General features: G+C 44.4%; 4 protein-coding genes across 4 annotated transcripts; 1 reads left to right on the top strand and 3 right to left on the bottom strand.

Moving 5' to 3' along the window:
* Nucleotides 1-8,357: 8,357 nt before the first annotated feature.
* Pmar_PMAR016251 (hypothetical protein) lies at nt 8,358-11,219 on the top strand (the record flags this gene model as incomplete). The annotated part of the gene is made up of 1 exon (XM_002783724.1): nt 8,358-11,219. One exon carries the CDS (start codon nt 8,358-8,360, stop codon nt 11,217-11,219), a length of 2,862 nt encoding a protein of 953 aa, XP_002783770.1.
* A 1,322-nt stretch (nt 11,220-12,541) lies between these two features.
* Nucleotides 12,542-14,875, bottom strand: Pmar_PMAR016250 (hypothetical protein; the record flags this gene model as incomplete). Its single annotated transcript, XM_002783723.1, has 1 exon — nt 12,542-14,875. One exon carries the CDS (start codon nt 14,873-14,875, stop codon nt 12,542-12,544), a length of 2,334 nt encoding a protein of 777 aa, XP_002783769.1.
* Nucleotides 14,876-15,941: 1,066 nt separating this feature from the next.
* Pmar_PMAR016249 (hypothetical protein) lies at nt 15,942-16,700 on the bottom strand (the record flags this gene model as incomplete). Its single annotated transcript, XM_002783722.1, has 3 exons — nt 15,942-16,073; nt 16,263-16,364; nt 16,692-16,700. 3 exons carry the CDS (start codon nt 16,698-16,700, stop codon nt 15,942-15,944), a joined length of 243 nt encoding a protein of 80 aa, XP_002783768.1.
* Nucleotides 16,701-17,266: 566 nt separating this feature from the next.
* On the bottom strand, nt 17,267-19,754 carry Pmar_PMAR016248 (hypothetical protein; the record flags this gene model as incomplete). The annotated part of the gene is made up of 7 exons (XM_002783721.1): nt 17,267-17,297; nt 17,825-17,861; nt 18,290-18,385; nt 18,680-18,781; nt 18,830-18,956; nt 19,481-19,596; nt 19,679-19,754. The coding sequence occupies 7 exons, from the start codon at nt 19,752-19,754 to the stop codon at nt 17,267-17,269; spliced, it is 585 nt and encodes a 194-aa protein (XP_002783767.1).
* Between the last annotated feature and the right edge of the window lie 1,418 nt (nt 19,755-21,172).

The raw sequence follows: 21,172 nt of genomic DNA, 5'->3' as shown, positions 1-21,172 counted from the left end.
GTCCGCGGGCGAATAGCCAGAATCTCAAGCTTTTGCTACGACTGTGAGTATCTAGAAATTACACTAAAGTGTATGTAGACTGATGAAAAAGAACAATGATTATATCTATGGTTATGTGTATTTAATATAGCTATAATACACATATGATAGATCGTTATGAAGTTATATTACAACATAAGATATTTATTATACCAATACCCCATATTTAATTCATTATAATTAATATTTATATTTGTGACCATTAATAATACAATAGTAATATACAAGTAAAAATTAAAAACCGAACTTTATTAAAGTCTGTTACAGTGTAATTGACATCTATGAGACCATGGATGAATATTAGAGCCTCCGAATCGGAGACTGTTCACATTTCATGTGACCACGAGTCACAGTGCATGTACGCCGATCGTACTCTCCCATACCCTCGTAATTGGAATCCCCTGTCTACTGTCCTCTAGCTACAAGTTTGGTATCTGTGGGAATATGGAGGATGCACTGTGCAGTAGTATGTATCAATGGCGAGGCGCTGCTATGGGGAATATACGAGGTATTGCGAGAAGAGATACACTAGGCCTTCGTGACGAAGGGGCGGAGCTCACTGAGTCCACGTCCATGGACTCAGTCAATGAATTTTACATAGATCCTCGGTTCGATCCACGTGTAGGACATTTCTCCCTCATTAAAGTTTTTCGTGCATATCTCTTCGAGCTGTCTCTCTATTGACGCTTCGCAGTTAAGCCAGAATAATTCTGCACGCACGCACAACGCTAAAGTGCCTGTTGTTGCGGTAGATGATCCGCTCGCTTCTCTTGCTCCGAAATTTTTTTGGGATTCCATGTTGCGTGTCGCACGCCGCGTGTGACAGCCTAAAAAGTAGTACTCACTGCGCCCTATGCATTCTTTCAATCCGATTGACGAGTGCTGCTCACACATTGTGATCGCTCCGAGCGATTCGCTCGAACAACTATGGGTCGCACGCCACGATAATCGATTTGAGGCTCTCACACCTCAGTCAGTCATCATATGGCGCGTTGCCACCACAGATGGAACTTCGGAGGAGTGAGAACACGAGGGTGAGCTTGATCCAAGTCATCTTTTTGTTATCGGCTACGCCCATACTTATCTCCCAGGATTAAAAGATCTGATACAGTAACGGAATACCGGTCAGGTCGTGGTCTATTGGTACGAATTCGTTGAACACTATGGGTGCCTGGGAGGTATTTGGTGTCGCTTGTTTACGAGGAAGACGGAGATTTGATTTACTACGACATAAGAGCTCTGGTTTGGTAGAGTTGGGAGGAACTCTCGGGGAGAGTTGGCTGTTTACGGTGAGTTAAAGCACCACGTGTGGTAGCTGGTGAAGGTGTGGAAGAGCTACGAAACCAATACCAAGGGTTATTGTCATCACCCCTTTGGTCGAATTCGATGTGCCTCAGACGTAGAAATCGATGAAAACTCATATCACATTCCCTTGTTGCATCTACGAATGCTTGATCAAGCAAAACTATCTGTCGAAGATGTTTCAGTCACATTGAAACAGTGTCACTGAGTACATTGATTCAGTGTTGTACTGAGTCACGCATTGTGTGTATTGCCATGGTTGATTCGGTGACAACCAGCGAGTCGCGGGCCGGGACTCAGAGTTGGGTCTATGAAGACGTCACTCTACAAGATCCGTGCTACTGTAAAAATATCTCTTGAATGCCAGCTCGCTGAGCTAAGCTCAGGCCTGCTGACGAACATGACGTTATTTGGTTTTGTTATATGTCTTGTGTTATGTTACGCTCACAGACGTACCTTCCCATTAGGATCATGGCGCTTGGATTCATGATGGATCATGGATTAAACATTCCCCACAGAGGAATGTTTAATTCTGGGTGAGAATGAGTGATACTCATTCTCATTAAGTATCGTAAAGATGAATAGTTAATATTTTGTTATGAGGTTCTACCGCACTTCCTCTCTGTTTAGTTCCTTTGGGTAGACTCGAGCGCTAAGACTGACACGATGAATGTGTTGGAGAAGCTCGGTCAATGAGATTTCGGAGGATCTCAAACTACACTAGTAGGTCGATCGAATGTTATATGTCTGGAGAATATTCAGTTGTGGATAACTTTTGAAGGTTGAATCGCAGTGTGAGAAAATATGTACATGCTCATCAACTACATGTGTTGATGACGAAATGAAAATTCCGAGGGAAAATTTTCATTGGTTTCTGTACACTTCTACCTGATTCCTGTAGTTTGTGAGCAAACTATCGAGTTCAGCTGAGGGAAGCGTGCATATAGTCGGACTATAATAGTCCAACACTGTTAGATCGATCCATTCAGGAGAGTCCGATAACAAATAATGATTATGATGATGATTACGATGATGATTCCATAATGATGATAATCATGATGAGTTTACTGATGGACCATCAGTGCAGTAGCTAGGCTTACCATCAGTGATGATGAGCCTAGCTATTTGCATCAATTGTAGTAATGTTATTATATATTTTCCTCAGTGGAATCTCGTATCTTATACAGGTTTCCAAGAAATCATGGCTAACGCCTGTTATTTTTCTGTCGAGTTTCATTTTGCTATGGAATTATCTAAGTTTTATTGTGCTTAATTGACCATAACTTTCCCGCTACCGTGGAAGCTGCATAAATACGAGCCTCGTCCTAGCCACAGATGGGTGCTGCGACTGATGGTCTTATCGTCAGCCAATGAGATGATATCTTCTGATCTGCTCTCGACAATTTGGGAGTATCTTATTCCATCTACGCTGTCTATTCGTTTTCTCGAGGAAGAGGTTCGAGTTCATCGTCAAGACGCACCGATTTTGGATATTGCTAGTGATGGTGAAGATATCTATGTGTTATCTCAACGGTCCGATAAGATTCTGATAGTGACTCCGTGGGGCGCTCACGAAACACCTTCACTCGGTGGGATAATCATCGCAATAACAGCAGCTGAATTGATGGTTGGGCGAATCTTCGCACTGCGTGAAGACGCGGCAATCATAGAGGTGGAGAGTAGTACACAAGCGATTAAGATAATTCATAAAGCATCTCGAATGGGGAGTGTTCAAACGCATTGTCGCCACTTTGCGGTTGTTGAGGGAATGGAAGCCTTGGCTTGGCTGACGTGCAGTGAATCCATTGAAGTTGTTGATATTTCTGATGGAGTTTCATGGAGGTCTACGACTTTGGATTTGCCGAGAAAATCGCAATTTGGTGGTGTTTTTGCGGTAACTGCTGGGCGAAGTGAAAACGAAGTGATTATTTTCATTGTTGAACGACAAATGACAATTCGACGGTACCGGGCGAATGTATTGGATAATACTATATCTAAACTAGGTTGTCTTTCACTCCAATGGAACAGCAAAATAGAAGATATTTTTTCGCTCCAAATGGTTACCATTGATGGAAAGCCGATGTTGGTATTGGGAGCTCTCGGGAGAGTTGTTGTGGTTGATGTAGAGGAGGAGAAAATCAGTGCGATTTGGGATAATCATCGGTGTTTCAGCTGTTGTCACTTAGTGAAGTATGACGTATCGGGAAAGTTTTTGTTCTTTTCCTGTGTTAATTCGAAATTGTACCATAAAGTGTATAAACAGAAAATTGTCACTAATGTGATTGAGAAAGGGAAGGAGATGAATGAGAGGTCCAAAGCATAACGCGGGTTCGATCCCTGGTAGGGGCATTTCATTATTGATATTTTTATGTACCATATGTGCAGTACTGATAAACGCTTTAAGGTGAGATTTGGTTATTCAAGTTGGGGGTGAAGTGCGAAGACAGGCTTGATCAATTAGAAACGGGCGGATTCATATCAATCGATTAATAAGTGATCTCGAATGAGGACAACCGGGCTATAACAAGTAATTACACTCAGCATCACTACCCGTTTCGTCGGGGGCAGGTGATGGGATGAACAAGCATAGTGCGCCGCCTTCGATTTTGGCCAGTATGACTACTAATCAATGCATATGAGTATTTTTCAAAGTCTATGCCGATTTCCGAAAAGTAGGCGACTCAGCTGGAGAGGAAAAACGCTGTGAGAATAAAACGATATGGTCTTCGGGTGAATAGTATCAACTCAAGAGCCTCAACTCGAGACCTTAAATCTGGCCACGGTTGACATGAGATTATTCTCTCATGCCATACGATTCGTATGATAGGAAAAAAAAACAATGATCCAAGTGGACCAACGACTACACAGGACTCATATCGCCTCGCAATCGCTACCCTTCTATCCACCGCAACATCACTTAGGGAACAATCGTACATCTCGGGCGCGCGCTCTTAGCTCGTGATTTGCACTTCCTAGCACTTCGTGCCCTCCAAAACATCACCGTGATTGACATGAGATTATTCTCTCGCTCGCTCCCCAGCCTGGGGGTGATGGTTCCTCTTGAAGGGAGTGTACCAGATAATGGACAGCATGGAGCAGCGCATAGAACGGAAGGGCCAACTGCTGGTTTGTCGACTCGAGGCCTATTCGTCAGGATGAACTCATTTTCTTGGTAGTCTGAGTCCGACTATACTGTGTTCATATGAACGTGATAAACAGCTCTCGAACTCCTGTCCCAGGAGTTCTGTGCCAGTAATTGAGTATCAGACCTGGAATTGCTTAACACAAATACCAGTGAGTGGTAACTGATGAATAGCAACATTATAGCAGGTAAAGACTAGCGACAAAGCTAAGAATCTCACCACAACTACACAGAGCAACATACGAATACAACACTAAGTAGAACTGGCACAGTTCTGGGGTATAATTGCATTGCTGGTGTGACTCCCGGGCTGATGGATATGGTGATGATACCATACACAGTATATAGTGAGGTTAGAAGGAAGTTGAAAAGAATGTTCATCATTGATTCAATCGCGAGAATGATGTGCTGGACATTTTCTACTGTATTCACCGAATTTCACAATGCAACTTATCATTGAAACTTCCTTAACTGAACTCGAAGTAGCAACATATATGTACATCATAACATCGAACATGAATCACATCACACGTTCAAGTGTTACCAACACTCCGCCGAGCGTGATACGAATTTTATCATCATCAACACGACATAGCTCCACTTTCGATAGGGTAGCGGCGAAGCCTAAACTGGTCGCTCGGGCTGCCCAGGTGAAGACAGCTTCATCAGTCTTGGTGTACTCGTCAACTTTGTAGCAGCCCTTGCCACTCTCCCCGACTTCTTTTAATTTCATCACTCCAGTGGAGCGAGCCGGTTCACTTGTAAATGGTTTCAACTCAAGTTTCACTTCGAGTTGTCCAACGACGCTCAAGGCCACACTGACCCTTCGAGGGGAGCGATATTCTCCCACGTATTTGCCCCACAGAGGACCCCTATTCTGGAAAGCTCGCAACAATCTTTGAATAAGCCGTATGGACCTATTCAAACCAAACTCGAGGCTTCCTTCCTGCTTTGATGCTTGATCGTTCCCATCGGCTCTCCTCTTCGATGGTGACGATGATGCTTGGTCGTTCCCATCGGCTCTCCTCTTTGATGGTGACGATAATGATGCTTGGTCGTTCCCATCGGCTCTCCTCTTTGATGATGACGATGATGATGTTCGGTCGTTCCCATCGGCTCTCCTCTTTGATGATGACGATGATGATGTTCGGTCGTTCCCATCGGCTCTCCTCTTCGGTGATGACGATGATGCTTGGTCGTTTCCATCGGCTCTCCTCTTTGATGATGGTACTTCACCGTCTCCATTAGTTCTCCGCTTAGTTGGTGATGCTTGGTAGTTTCCATCTGCTCTACTCTCCCGCGAGAAGAGGGGTTCACTGATTCTCGCAGCGGCAATGGGGGCTGCCCCAACTGGTAGTGGAGCCGTCGGGCGGAGACGATATTCCTGGCCTGCTATACACAGCCACAGAGATTGCCCTCGAACCTCCAGTTGAATCGAAAAAGTCGACACGGGCTTTCTGAGGATAGTCGTCATACTTTTGCAGAAGCCGGCAAACTTTCTGAGGTTACCCTGTAGCTGTCGAAGGACGAAAACACCAGGGCGAGCTTCAAAACCCTCCAGTGCTGGTGACGTAAGGTGAGTTCGACTTTTGCTGACGTTCAGAATTATCTGCTCTCCGTTGGCTTCCATCTCAACGGTACAGTTCGAAGGGCCACTGTCAGCAACATACACGGCTGGTTGTAAGTATAGCCTATTGAGGAGCGTAGAGGTTCCAATAGCAAGGATCTGAGTTATGATTGACGACTTCATCCTCAAGAGACAGGGGAAGCTAGAAATGAGATCAACCTAATTGGTACCTTACTCGCTCGTCTTCTCGAGCGTCGGTGAATTTCCTGTCTCATTTGATGAATTATTGTGGATTAGCACTGAAGCCATGTCTAGGCCGCCACAGAACAGAGTTTCTAGGGCATGACTTCCGACCGAGTGAGATCTGTGGTGAGGTAGATAATCATATCAACACAGTTTCCATTAGGTTATGAGTGGAGCAATTGCTAGTGTACAATGGCAGCGTCATTAGGCTACCAATCGTCGTTCCTACCCAGCGGGAATAAAAACTGGAAGTCAAGTATTTACACTCATAAAGCCTTGGTTCATCCCATTAGGTTTTCAGGGAGTTGATCACTCTATCGTCCAATAGTTGTGTGGTGTGGAATCCGTTCTGCCCAATCTGTCCCTCCTAGCTATGGCTAGTAGGAGGTGTACTGTTGCTGTTGTATTCCTCCTATTCCTCCAAGTAGTATCGCCCTGGCTAGTGTTATAAGTCAATGTCATCAGTGTCTGTGGTGCCGAACAGCGGCCCAACGGGTGATCAGAGTGATAACTGAACCTAGCTTCGAAAGCTGCGAGGCATGGAGGAGATCAGTCATCGAATCTTAGAAAAACAGCTCAACATGAACTACCCACACTTGAGGAGCTCTTCGCGATCAGGCACGTTGTTCTGTTCAACAGCATCACACACGGAGAAGGCCTCGTTCAGAGGATTCCTGAAAATCCCTGGTTCCCTCCCAGCAGTCGTCATCACCAACACTCTGACTTGTTGTAAGTAGATGACGGCATTAAAGTGGTAGAGCTAGTACTGGTGCACTTGTACAATTACACGGTAAGCACGGTGGTTCTGGAGGGCGGCTGTTTCCTCAGCAAACCGAAGTGACTTTGTGAAATGTGATCGGAAAAATGGGCTCATCCCTCGAAAATTCTCAGCGTTGAGATGTCTAAGCTTTCTCTCCACTTGCTTGCACCTTGTCTCGTCCTCGAGATGTTCTTCCAACTACACGTCCTATTGACGGCTCTCATCTGTAACCTCGCTCGGCCGTCGATCGTCTGATAGCCGCCTTTCCAGGACAGGTCCAAACTAATGATATTCCGCCACCATATAACACACGATTTGATGAAGCCAATGGTTACGATCCAGCCGCTATTGTCTGTCGTCCGCTATGTATGGTATTACATCTGAGGCAGGCGAACATATAGTCCAAAACTGTCCGACTACTTGAGGAAGAATCTCAGTCCTGCCGAAAGGCTCCGCAGGGGTTCCAGGCTGGAACTTCCAGCTTGTTGATGTCTTCCGAATCCCTACAGAGTGCACAAGTTGTGTAGCACTAAAATGGAGTCTTGATATTAGCTTGAAGTTTGCTGATGATCTTATGAGTATAATTGTAGAAAGAATCTCTAGACTTCATTTTCTGACTTCTGTAAAAGATAACACTATTACTGTTACCCTTAGCTAGTCTTAGTACGAGTTTCTTAGCCCCAGCGTGCCGCCAGCTATGCTAATTTTCACGCTAATGTGTCGAAGTGAACTGAAATTTCAGGAATATATCGCATAGATTCATAATGGTCATCAGTAACGGGACTCAATCGATACTTGATTTTCCTAGGAGTGTTCGGTGAGGAAAAGTATGTTCGGTTTCCTCAGCCGAGCTCAGGAGCTTCCTTGCTACTTTATGGGAGTTTACTTATGACCCAGGGTTGAAGTGCACAAAAACCAGCATGAGTTTCCTCATTGTTATCCACACTGATGGTGATTGGCCATATACATAATTTCCCTACACTGCTGCCAGCAGTCAGCAGTATGGTCGCTGAACATCATTTTTTCCTTAGTGACTTAGACACGTTGTTCTCCAGACACTTGAAAAAACAAAGAGAACCCCGTCTCGCATATTACAGACTTCGAATGAACGATATGAAGTGCCACATTTTGGAGGCCACAATGCTGTATATTTTGTGTGATGATTACGCTAGTCGTTGAATATACCCCAGCTGATGCACACAATGTGCGCTACTTCGTCCTACAAAAAAATGTGGTGTGTTTTTGTTGAGCGCTTTTGATTTAGTTTTCTCTCGCAGTTCCTCTCATTTTATTACAACCCAAGGATGTCATTCTTCTTGAGTTGGTTCTTGCTCGCCCTCATTTCGTCCTTCGTTTTGGCTGACGTCAGCGATGCCGTCGATCGTTTGATAGCCGCCCTTCCAGGACAGGTCCAAACCAACGATATTCCCCCACCATATAACACACGATTTGATGAAGCCAATGGTTACGATCCAGCCGCTATGGTTTACGTGTCTTCAGCTGAGGATATTATTATTGCCTTGAAGATCTGTTACGAGGAAGATACTCCTGTAGCTCTGAGGAGTAATGGTGGCCACTCTTATATCGGACAATCTACAGTCAACGAAGGTGTCATCATCAACTTCTCGGAATTGAAGAGTTTCGATGTTACTTATGATGATGATGGTCGATACATCGCTAAGATGGGTTCTGGTTTGATGTTGTTGGAAGTGTACTCGAGGCTTGCTCGTCATGACCCCCCACTAGGGTTGGCTGCAGGCTCTGGTTCTTCCGTTGGTTTAGCTGGTTTAACCTCTGGTGGTGGCCATGGTCTGTCTTCTGCTATGTATGGTGTCACATCTGATAGAATTGTTGCTGCTGAGGTTGTGGTATACAATCGCGAGAATGGTCAGTTTGAATTGGTTACTGCTACCGGTTATAATGAGTATTCTGATCTTCTCTTTGCTGTCCGTGGTGGTATGGGTGGTAACTATGGTGCATTAGTTTCACTAAGTTATGACGCCTTCCCTGTCACTAACGTGGTTATTATTTCCGGTAAGAACTTCGATTCGAATCCTTCCGTACAAGCTCAGAGGATTAAAGCCTTTCAAGAATTTATGCACTCCGATGCTGTCGGTCCTGAGATGTTCGGAATCGGTAAATTCTTAGGCGGTGGTGGGATTCAGTACAGCGCTCAGTGCATCTGTGATGATGTTACTGGTGATTGTACGGTCTGTCATGGTAAATTGGATGCGATGCAAGCTGCAGTCGGCCTGGCTAATCCTCTACGTGTCGAGCAAGACTTTGGAAAGGCCATGTGGTACTGGGCTGATTGCACTTCCGATTCTTGGATGGACTTCTACCCTTCTGATGGTGTAGCTAACTGCAGTGAGGAGGATCTCCAAGATGCTATGGAAAAGTGTTGGGCATTTGATAGAGATGTTTACGGTGGCCCCTATAAGGCGAAGTCCATCTACTTCCCCAAGGATATGAGCATTGAAACTTTGGAGTATCTCGCTCAAGCCTCGGTCGACCCAGTGTGTCAAAATGCTGGTGATTGTGTGATGCTCTTAGACTTCTACGGTCATGCCATGTCAGAAGAGCCCGAAGACTGTGACCCAAGTGCTGGCAAGTGTACCTCTTTCGATCATCGAACGCCCGGGTGGCACCTGCAAATGTTGGCTATTTGGGATAAGGATGAGCCAACTCCCACTGACAAACTTGCATGGATTCAGCAGACTTATGACTCGGTCTTTCCAGTGTCGCTCGGTGAAGCCTTTCAGAATTACATCGATTCTGACTTGGCTGAAGGCCGTGAGTGGATCAGTCAGTATTTCCCTAATGCGGATACTTATCCAAGACTTCAACAAGTGAAGTGTCGATATAATGGGATTGACATGTTCAACTTTGCGGCCATTGACTTGATGACTATTGATATTGATGACGACATATGCGGAGTAGATACCACTACGACTACCGAGGTCCCTACCACTACGACTACTGAGGTCCCTACTACTACGACTACTGAGGTCCCTACCACTACGACTACTGAGGTCCCTACCACTACGACTACTGAGGTCCCTACCACTACGACTACTGAGGTCCCTACCACTACGACTACTGAGGTCCCTACCACTACGACTACTGAGGTCCCTACCACTACGACTACTGAGGTCCCTACCACTACGACTACTGAGGTCCCTACCACTACGACTACTGAGGTTCCTACCACTACGACTACTGAGTTCCCTACCACGTCGACTACTGAGGTCCCTACCACTACGACTACTGAGGTCCCTACCACTACGACTACTGAGGTCCCTACCACTACGACTACTGAGGTCCCTACCACTACGACTACTGAGTTCCCTACCACGTCGACTACTGAGGTCCCTACCACGTCGACTACTGAGGTCCCTACCACGTCGACTACTGAGGTCCCTACCACGTCGACTACTGAGGTCCCTACCACATCGACTACTGAGGTCCCTACCACATCGACTACTGAGGTCCCTACCACTACGACTACTGAGGTCCCTACCACTACGACTACTGAGGTCCCTACCACTACGACTACTGAGGTCCCTACCACTACGACTACTGAGGTCCCTACCACTACGACTACTGAGGTCCCTACCACTACGACTACTGAGGTCCCTACCACATCGACTACTGAGGTCCCTACCACGTCGACAACTGAGGCCCCTACCACTACGACTACTGAGGTCCCTACCACTACGACTACTGAGGTCCCTACCACATCGACTACTGAGGTCCCTACCACATCGACTACTGAGGCCCCTACCACATCGACTACTGAGGTCCCTACCACGTCGACAACTGAGGCCCCTACCACTACGACTACTGAGGTCCCTACCACGTCGACAACTGAGGCCCCTACCACGACCACATTGCCGCCTTCAAATGATTGTCAAGAGGCGGATAGGAGATGCTCAGAAAGTTACCCGGGTTCCTATTGTATGTCATATAAAGTTCCTTCGGTATGTTGGGGAAGCAACGAGCTTTGCACCTGCGGCTCAATCTCCTCTTCCACCACTGGCTCATCGTCTGGTAGCAGCTGCTTCGAGGAAGATCTACGCTGCGCTAGTCTTAAAGAAGGTTCGTACTGTAAGTATTGGAGCAATCCATCCAAGTGTTGGGGGATTACCGAGCCATGTCATTGCTAGTTATGTGATTTCTAAGTTTTGCCTCTGAGGTTTCTAATTTTCCATCATTTTAACCTAGTCCTCAAGTTATGTTTTTCATCCGCTTAGTATTTCTCAAGCATAATCTTATTCTAGTTACTAGAGTCTAGTATGAACTCTGCGAACCATTCTGTTGTAGGGATTAGCAAGTAAACGTACATGTGTTCTGAGTTGTGACTGAAGGTATAGGGATACGTTTGCTAGAGTATCAATTGAGTATCATATAAACTCGTTTGTCGTCCTGAGTTCCGAGTTATGTTAAATATGATCTTACCACTCATGGACGAGAGTGCAAAGATGCATTCTCTGCGTTTTTGCACGAATACTCGGTTTAGGTGAAGGTCGCCGGAAGGGAAGTAGAGAGAGGGTGCAAACTGTGCTGGAAGGGATGATGCCATTCCCGTCTTGCTGAAATGCTCTCGATCCTGTTCAAGGACGCCGGTGATCCTTCGGAACAGATAACTGTGAGTTCGAGCCGATGTACAGCCGTTGCAAGTTTTGATAGAAGACAAACGGTGACTGAGATCATCAGGAACGCCACGGGGATCAAGTCTAGCTAAGCTGGCGACAGCCTTCAAACTGACACACGAGTCGTTAGCCGTAAATTGAAGTGTTGAACGCGACCACGATCTCGAACTCGAAAAGAATTTCTAGTTCAGAATCCACGAAAAGCCATCTCGTTTTTCATTTCTACTTCATTGGAACCCATTTATACAGTCGAGCCTCCAGAGCTCCGAATTCGAAACTCGGAAAATACAACAATACAATACGAAGTGGGAAATCTGGATCTTCTCCCTTCTCAGAAAAAAGCTTCGAGGAATCGGTCCATAAACTCCCGCGGCGAGGCTCCCGGAATTCGGAACTCGGTTAGCGATCACTCTTAATACAGATCAATAGATCTGTATGAATACAGATAATGTCAGCTTCTAGCTGACATATCTGCATCGATGTCTAATCCTCCCTACTAATGGCAAATTGAGTTACAGTTTGCCGAAATGAAATTGCATCAGTCGTACCTAAGAAATCGTTGATTCTTCAGTGACTTATCCGCATACAAGTTTGATCTTTCTGAGCCTGGTAACTGAGCGAGGCTGATAATACTCAAAATCTGAATCGGACACAAATCCCAAATTGACAACTCGAAACTGCCATATTCACAAGCAATACCTAGTAGGAAGACCATACCATATCAGAAGAACAGCTGAGAAATGAAAGAATTGAAAAGCGGATAGTATGAGAAAGTTTCGAGGCGGATGAAATCAGATAAGATAATTAAAAAGAATCGCAGTACGTTTGAGCCTCGATTATTGGCAAGAGCACAGCTCGTTGGTTCCCCAACAGTTGGAAGGAGAAGACCAATATTTGCAATAGGAATTATCCTTCAGACTGGCACAGCGCAAATCCTCCTCATAGCATCCACCTGCAGTAGCTGGTACTGTTGTTGACGCAGGGATATTATCGCAGCTGCAAGGCTCATCGCTTCCCCAACAGACTGTTGGAAGCTTATATGTCATGCAAAACGAGCCAGAGTAGCCTTGTGAGCACTTCCTATCAGCCTCCTCACAGTCATTTGAGGGCGAAGATGTTTTCGTAGTAGAAACCCTAGTAGTCGTAGTGGTACGGACCTCAGTAGTCGTAGTGGTAGGGACCTCAGTAGTCGTAGTGGTAGGGACCTCAGTAGTCGTAGTGGTAGGGACCTCAGTAGTCGTAGTGGTAGGGACCTCAGTAGTCGTAGTGGTAGGGACCTCAGTAGTCGTAGTGGTAGGGGCCTCAGTAGTCGTAGTGGTAGGGACCTCAGTAGTCGTAGTGGTAGGGACCTCAGTAGTCGTAGTGGTAGGGACCTCAGTAGTCGTAGTGGTAGGGACCTCAGTAGTCGTAGTGGTAGGGACCTCAGTAGTCGTAGTGGTAGGGACCTCAGTAGTCGACGTGGTAGGGACCTCAGTAGTCGACGTGGTAGGGACCTCAGTAGTCGTAGTGGTAGGGACCTCAGTAGTCGTAGTGGTATCTACTCCGCATATGTCGTCATCAATATCAATAGTCATCAGGTCAATGGCCGCAAAGTTGAACATGTCAATCCCATTATATCGACACTTCACTTGTTGAAGTCTTGGATAAGTATCCGCATTAGGGAAATACTGACTGATCCACTCACGGCCTTCAGCCAAGTCAGAATCGATGTAATTCTGAAAGGCTTCACCGAGCGACACTGGAAAGACCGAGTCATAAGTCTGCTGAATCCATGCAAGTTTGTCAGTGGGAGTTGGCTCATCCTTATCCCAAATAGCCAACATTTGCAGGTGCCACCCGGGCGTTCGATGATCGAAAGAGGTACACTTGCCAGCACTTGGGTCACAGTCTTCGGGCTCTTCTGACATGGCATGACCGTAGAAGTCTAAGAGCATCACACAATCACCAGCATTTTGACACACTGGGTCGACCGAGGCTTGAGCGAGATACTCCAAAGTTTCAATGCTCATATCCTTGGGGAAGTAGATGGACTTCGCCTTATAGGGGCCACCGTAAACATCTCTATCAAATGACCAACACTTTTCCATAGCATCTTGGAGATCCTCCTCACTGCAGTTAGCTACACCATCAGAAGGGTAGAAGTCCATCCAAGAATCGGAAGTGCAATCAGCCCAGTACCACATGGCCTTTCCAAAGTCTTGCTCGACACGTAGAGGATTAGCCAGGCCGACGGCAGCTTGCATCGCATCCAATTTACTATGACAGACCGTACAATCACCAGTAACATCATCACAGATGCACTGAGCGCTGTACTGAATCCCACCGCCGCCTAAGAATTTACCGATTCCGAATATCTCAGGACCGGCAGCATCGGAGTGCATAAATTCTTGAAAGGCTTTAATCCTCTGAGCTTGTAAGGAAGGATTCGAATCGAAGTTCTTACCGGAAATAATAACCACATTAGTGACAGGGAAGGCGTCATAACTTAGTGAAACTAATGCACCATAGTTACCACCCATACCACCACGGACAGCAAAGAGAAGATCAGAATACTCATTGTAACCGGTAGCAGTAACCAATTCGAACCGACCATTCTCACGATTGTAGACCACAACCTCAGCAGCAACAATTCTATCAGATGTGACACCATACATAGCAGAAGACAGACCATGGCCACCACCAGAGGTTAAACCAGCTAAACCAACGGAAGAACCAGAGCCTGCAGCCAATCCTAGTGGGGGGTCATGACGAGCAAGCCTCGAGTACACTTCCAACAACATCAAACCAGAGCCCATCTTAGCGACGTATCGACCATCATCATCATAAGTAACATCGAAACTCTTCAATTCCGAGAAGTTGATGATGACACCTCCGTTGACTGTAGATTGTCCGATATAAGAGTGGCCACCATTACTCCTCAGAGCTACAGGAGTATCTTCCTCGTAACAGATCTTCAAGGCAATAATAATATCCTCAGCTGAAGACACGTAAACCATAGCGGCTGGATCGTAACCATTGGCTTCATCAAATCGTGTGTTATATGGTGGGGGAATATCATTAGTTTGGACCTGTCCTGGAAGGGCGGCTATCAGACGATCGACGGCATCGTTGACGTCAGCCAAAACGAAGGACGACATGAAGGTGACGAAGAGCCAACGCAGAAGGAACATATGTGGGAACTCAAAATGCGAGAAACTACGTCGAAGATGAATAATTCCCACCCCCAAAGAATACTTTATTCGAACCACTCTCTGACCTACAAATCTTCACTTCATCAGACTATGTTACTAGCCTCAAGGACAAGGACACAGCGTTTCATCACAATACTGAAGGCCTCACACAATATTCGAGGAGTACTCAGATAAGGTGAAGTGGTAGGGTATATAGCCACCATCGTGTATGCATACCTATTCATTCGAGCATTGTCGCTGATGTAGAGAACGAATTGTGGACTTCCAAAACGGTTAGGAACATATTTTCGGCCAATTTTCGGGATTTCCCCCCATTATAATCGTTCATTCGGAACATTTTTCCTAGTCTCGGCGGGATCTTAGGAACGTTATTTCTGAGAGCTGGATGACTCCCTGGTAGAGAAAAGTATCGTTTGATGTATACGGCCGGTGGTGGAAAAGAATCGACTCTGTAATGTCTCGACGAATGTAAGAAAGATGTACCATTTTGAAGTACTCTTTCTAATGGTAGTTGACTCATCTCCATATTCTCCATAAGTTATCGAGTTTATGGTATGTGCATTTTTCCTATATATTCATGCATCACCACTGATGTAGGGAAAATTTTCGCTCGGTTACTGGTTCGCGAGTGCTCAAACTTCATTCATCCATTGACTATACCACTGCAAGTTCATGGTGAATAGTGATTCTTAACAACCACAAACACACGCTTCCCTTCAGTGTTGAAATATATGTTTGCTTTGCTCAGCTGAGCTCAGGGGTTTCCTCACTAAATCTGGAAATTAATTCGAATTAGGGTAGAAGTGTACAGAAACCAATCAGAATTTCCCAGAAGTTCTCTTAGGATTCTCATATTGTCACCGACACATGTAATTGATCATATGCATTGCTTCCACTTTTATGTGATTTAACGTACCACTCGGGTGTATGTGAACTTCCCAAATGTGACCGCGGATAACTACTCAAAAACGCAAGCCCATTGGAATAAGATACGAATTAATAAGTATTCAAACAAATGTCACAATCACTAAACATCTCATATGCATCAAGCTGTCTTAAGCACACTCTTCGTAGTCGCTCGGCGAAGAAACCACTGAAGAGCCAATACACCAGCAGACACGCAGGCTGCCATACCGAATGTGCAATCAAATCGTAGCTGCATCGAAGTAAAGTCAACCTAAAACAACGTCAACCAGTGAGGGAGTACATGCGTATGGTCAATTACATGTGCTGGTGAAAATATGGGGATTTTGATAAAAATTTTGGGGAAAAATTCTCATTGATTTCAGTGAGGAAGCTCCTAAACTCAGCTGTGGACATCAGACATATTTCCCAACACACGGTGAAAGAGTTGACCTAGACTTACTTTATCACCGAGGAACCTCTCAAGTTCTACTCTGGCTCTGCTATGCAACGGCAACGCCATCCGCATCATCAACGTACACGTACAGAAATACAACAACATCATCTGAAAACACTGGAGTTTCACCACCCTAGTGATATGAAAAACATATTTCACGACTACTGCATATCATCGCGAATAACGCGCTCTTTCACAGAGTATTACGCCCCTTCACTTGAAAAGGGTCGTGAAACTCCATCATTTAAGGAACAGATGTTCGCTCTCCTCACTAGTCGTAGCAGTCAGAGTAAAAATTCATAAAAACCAACGATAGTTTCCCAAAATTTCATCAGAATTTTCATATTCCATATTCCCCCCCCCACATTTTCTGAAAACGACATAGTCCCATGAAATCTCCAAGATGATTTTCCCTAAAATTTCTCGACGGCTCACCTGTGCCATTATTATTGCTATCGCAGCGTTGGCTTTCTGCGACGACTCCATACCAGCGTGCCTGAATCGTTATCAATCGATCAACAAGTAACCATCATGAATAATTCAACTTCTGAAGATGCCGCAACGACTGTTATTTATGATGTCATCTAGATAACGATAGAGTCTTCTCTTTCCTTTTTTATTCTTGTATTTCGATAAATAAGTTTTTTCATTTTTTACTAAGTTTTTGTTTTCCCATTTTTTCATCAAATTACTCGATCGAGGACTAAGAACACTAGATGACTTTCAGAGCAGCCCCAGCACCCTTACGGTTGAACCAGTCTGAATATTGACAATAACTGTGAAATACAGTTCCTTGTATTGCTGATGGTTAGATGCGTGATGAAGAGGACAGTGAGAAGACGTAACCAATATTGGACGTCAATTTTCAACTGAATCACCAAAGAAAATAAATTCCGCCTTAGATGACTAACCCTACAGGAGTGTACAGAATAGAGGCCGCTAACAGACGCTCTATAAGGCTCCTCTCAGTAACACTGCCGTTTACGAAATTACGCGAGGAGGTGACTATTTTATACGTACATACCACCGACATTATCCACCCTAACAAGAAGTGAACATAGTAATATCACACGAGTTCTAGTGTAGTCGAAATTGACTATATTGGAAATACGCACATGTGTCGGTGACACTGTAAAAATTTCGAACAAATCCTGGGATTTTTTTTTGGAGTTTCTAAACAATTTCACCCCAACTCATGTGATTAGTGGTGAAACTCCTGAGCTCAGCTGAGGAGAGCAAACATTTATTCTCTCAGCGGAGACGATCATACAATGCATATACATATATTGCTACACTAACTATTGATAAGCAATTATGAAATATTCATTTATACTGGAGCTTCACAACCCGTTTTACGTGAAGTGGCGTAATACTCTGTGAAAAAACGCGATATTCGCGGTGATATGCAGTAGTCGTGAAATATATTTCTCACTAGTGTTTTTCATATCACTAGGGTGGTGAAACTCCAACCTACTTTTATTAGTAAAATTACAATTCAACATAACAGGGCCATATTTCGAAATTATATTTATATGTGTTTCTGAAGACATTTCTTTTTCCAATTTTACTTCTCCTCCTCCTCCTTCGTGAATACAGCGATAGATCCTAGCAATAGATAGCATCAAACTATACCCAATATCAATATTTAAATTAGTTATAATTAGATATACGCTAACCATTAAAAGATAATAATGCATCATTGGAGTTTCACCACCCTAGTGATACGAAAATCACTAGTGAAAAACATATTTCACTACTGCTGCATATCACCGTGAATATCGCGTTTTGCACCGAGTTTTACGCCATTTCACGTAACACGGGTTGTGCAACTCCATTAGTAGGATTAGATAACATTATCGATTACAAGCAATCGATTTATCTCCATAGATATATATAACTATACGATAGCTCATTAACCGTATCAAGACATATATTATATATATAACACCGCTGTTATGAATCCACAGACTTCTTGGCAAAAACTCCCCTAATACGCCAAGAAAAGAAGTAGTAAAAAAAGAGCACTTGCTCACCCCAGACGTTTTTCAAGCGGCCGATACATGTCGCGGAGTAGAGCATTCTTTCCCGCTCGTCAATGAGGTTCTCCAAATTGGTATGCATCTCAACACCTGCCATAATACATCCCACCCTAGAACTACATGTGAGCGTAAAAATAAGAAAACTATGGGGAAAATTTTGGGAAAATATCTTTGATTTTTCTTGCACTTCTACCAAAAATCGCGTGTGGATTTCCATAGTGTAGCGGCGAAATTTACGAACTCAGTTGAGGAAAGCAAACATATATTCCCATCCTGCCACTTGCGTGCCCCCACTGAATGTGAACTGGTGTAAAACTCCGTGTAAAACGCGATATTCAAATTCCATAAAATATGTTTTTCATATCACTAGGGTGAAACTCTTACTCATAGACTCCAAGGCTTCAATTTCATACAGCATTTCCCGCTCGGAAGTTTTTCCGCCCGAACCACCACGTAAAATCCATCCTAATACATTCGATAGATACCCTGAGGGGAAAATAAAAAAATTTTTTCCAGAGCAAAATTTTCTGCTACCATCATTTTTGCTATCTCTGGAGTTCGCTTGATGAGTTCCCTGTAGAACAGTCCGTTTTCTCTCCCCGATCAGCTGTAGTGTATGCAGTAGTCGTTTTTGTTGTTCTCGCAGTTGCCTTTCGGTAACCTACCGGAAGGGGAGGAAAATACACACATACGTTGGTGAGAATTGGAGGGAGTTTTGGTAAAATTCTTGTTGATTTTCGTACATTTCTACCCGAATTCAAATGTCAAACTGTAGAGTTTGTTAAGAAACTCCTAAGCTCAGCTGAGGAAACTCAAATATATATTCCTCCAACACTGAGGACCTGATACGACACCAGGTATCTCACACTAGGGCATTGGCACAACAATTTTTTATTCGAACAAATACCATACCATAACTAACGCTGCATTATGTTACGCCCTCGTTACAGTTCACTAGTCCCCTAGTGTAACACCCCTGAGGAATTGCTACAAATCATACTAATGTTGGTGAAGGAACATATGTTCGTCGCCTTCCTCAGCTGAGCTCAGAAGTGTCCTCACTTATTATACAAGTTTAGACACGAAAAAATGCTCAGAAACTAATGAGAATTTCCCGAAATTTCCTCAGAATTTTCTTATTTTCCCACCCAGATAGAAGTAATGAATTCCACACCAGCAACTCACAGGGTTCATCAGCCTCGATATGTTAGCATAGGGGGACTTCACCGCTCCGTAACCAGATACTATAGCCACAAGCACTACTCCAATAGAGCCAGTCGTTGACAATAGGAAACCCTCACCTGCGTAAAATGGGAACATCACCAATCGGGAATATTCCCAAAATTTTTTGATCCGTTGGTTCAAACGTAGCGTTGAGCTAACCGTAGCCGCCTGTTCTTACACCGAAATTGATACAGGAGCTCTCCAGCTGATATAGCGTGGGGAAAAATATGCACATGTTCATCTGCATATGAAAATTTTGAGAAAGTTTTGGAGAATTATAATAGGTTTCTGTACACTTCTACTATAACTCATATAATGACTATGGCAACTCCTCAGCTCAGGTGCTGAGGAAAGCGAACATATATTCCTACTCCAACACTGGAGCCATAACACACCACTACAGCTCGACTGTTAAATGATTCATCTTGTAAGATGAGTATCCTAGCACACAAAGTATGTCTGTTCCCATTGATATATCGTATCCTAACCTAGCTTAGCAACGTATAAGGGCTACATAATTACTACTAATTGACGACTCAGACTTCTTCTATACTCTCTTTATATTACCCTGTCTCATCGTCCAATACACTATAAGCACAGCTAGACCTCCGCAGCTCCCCAGCTGTAGCCAGTGCCGTAGTGATGTATTTTTCCAACGAAAACTCGAACCTAGGTACAGATCTAAATGCGATATACTCAAGTGGTGGTACCGTAAGATCGAACAGGACATGCTATGATAAGGAGCGAGAGCGGTAGGAGGACATACACCATGAGTAGGATGCCATTCAGGCAAATACCTGCAAAAATGCACAACGTGGGGATCGAACCCGGGACATACGCATGCAAGGGCAAGGTACTAACCACTCGACCAATATTACTCCATGCAATCATCCTCGCTCGTTCATCCACCAAGGGACCCAACTGTAGACCCAATAAGAGGATCAACAAACAGCTCAACGAGAACGCCAGAGAGAAATCTCCCGCTGCTAATATCACCGCTGCGGACATACTCAGAGGAATATCCCGGAATAATACCCTTCGCGAAAACCATCTGAATAGAATTACAAAATGAACTCCTCTACGTGTAAGCGTCTGGGACACTGTTGAAGCTTAAAATTCGAAACTAGTGAGTTCTGTACGGGTCTATCATCATTGTTAACATGATGAACACGGCGACTGAAAGTTCATAAACGAATAAATCTGATATTCGCACCTTTGCTCCTCACCTGAGCTCAAAAGTTTCGTCACTAATTATACAAGTTCACATACGAGTTGGAGTAGAAACGTAGAGGAACCAATGGTAATTCCCTAAACTTTTCATAGTGTCACTAATACATGTAGTTGATGACCCTGTGCAAATTTTCCCACAAGCTGCCATGGTTTTTCGCAAGTACTTTTGATCGAATCAGTTCGGACGAGCACACCATTTAGATCTGTGGAGTTTCACCCGTTTTACGCGAAGTGAAATGTGTTTTTCACACCACTAGGGTGAAACCCCCTTTATTACATTCCCCCCCACAAAAACATCATCCATGTCGCAGTTATAGACATAACACCAGTCGTGTTTCCGAGTAACACCTGTGCAGATTGAGGTTCATTCGAGGCTGCCATTTTCGAGGAAAGTGAACATCTAAACATTCAAGGATCATATCC

The sequence above is a fragment of the Perkinsus marinus genome (genome assembly GCF_000006405.1).
Source record: "Perkinsus marinus ATCC 50983 genomic scaffold scf_1104296936306, whole genome shotgun sequence".
NCBI lineage: Eukaryota > Perkinsozoa > Perkinsida > Perkinsidae > Perkinsus > Perkinsus marinus.
This window is presented reverse-complemented; position numbering and strand designations above follow the sequence as displayed.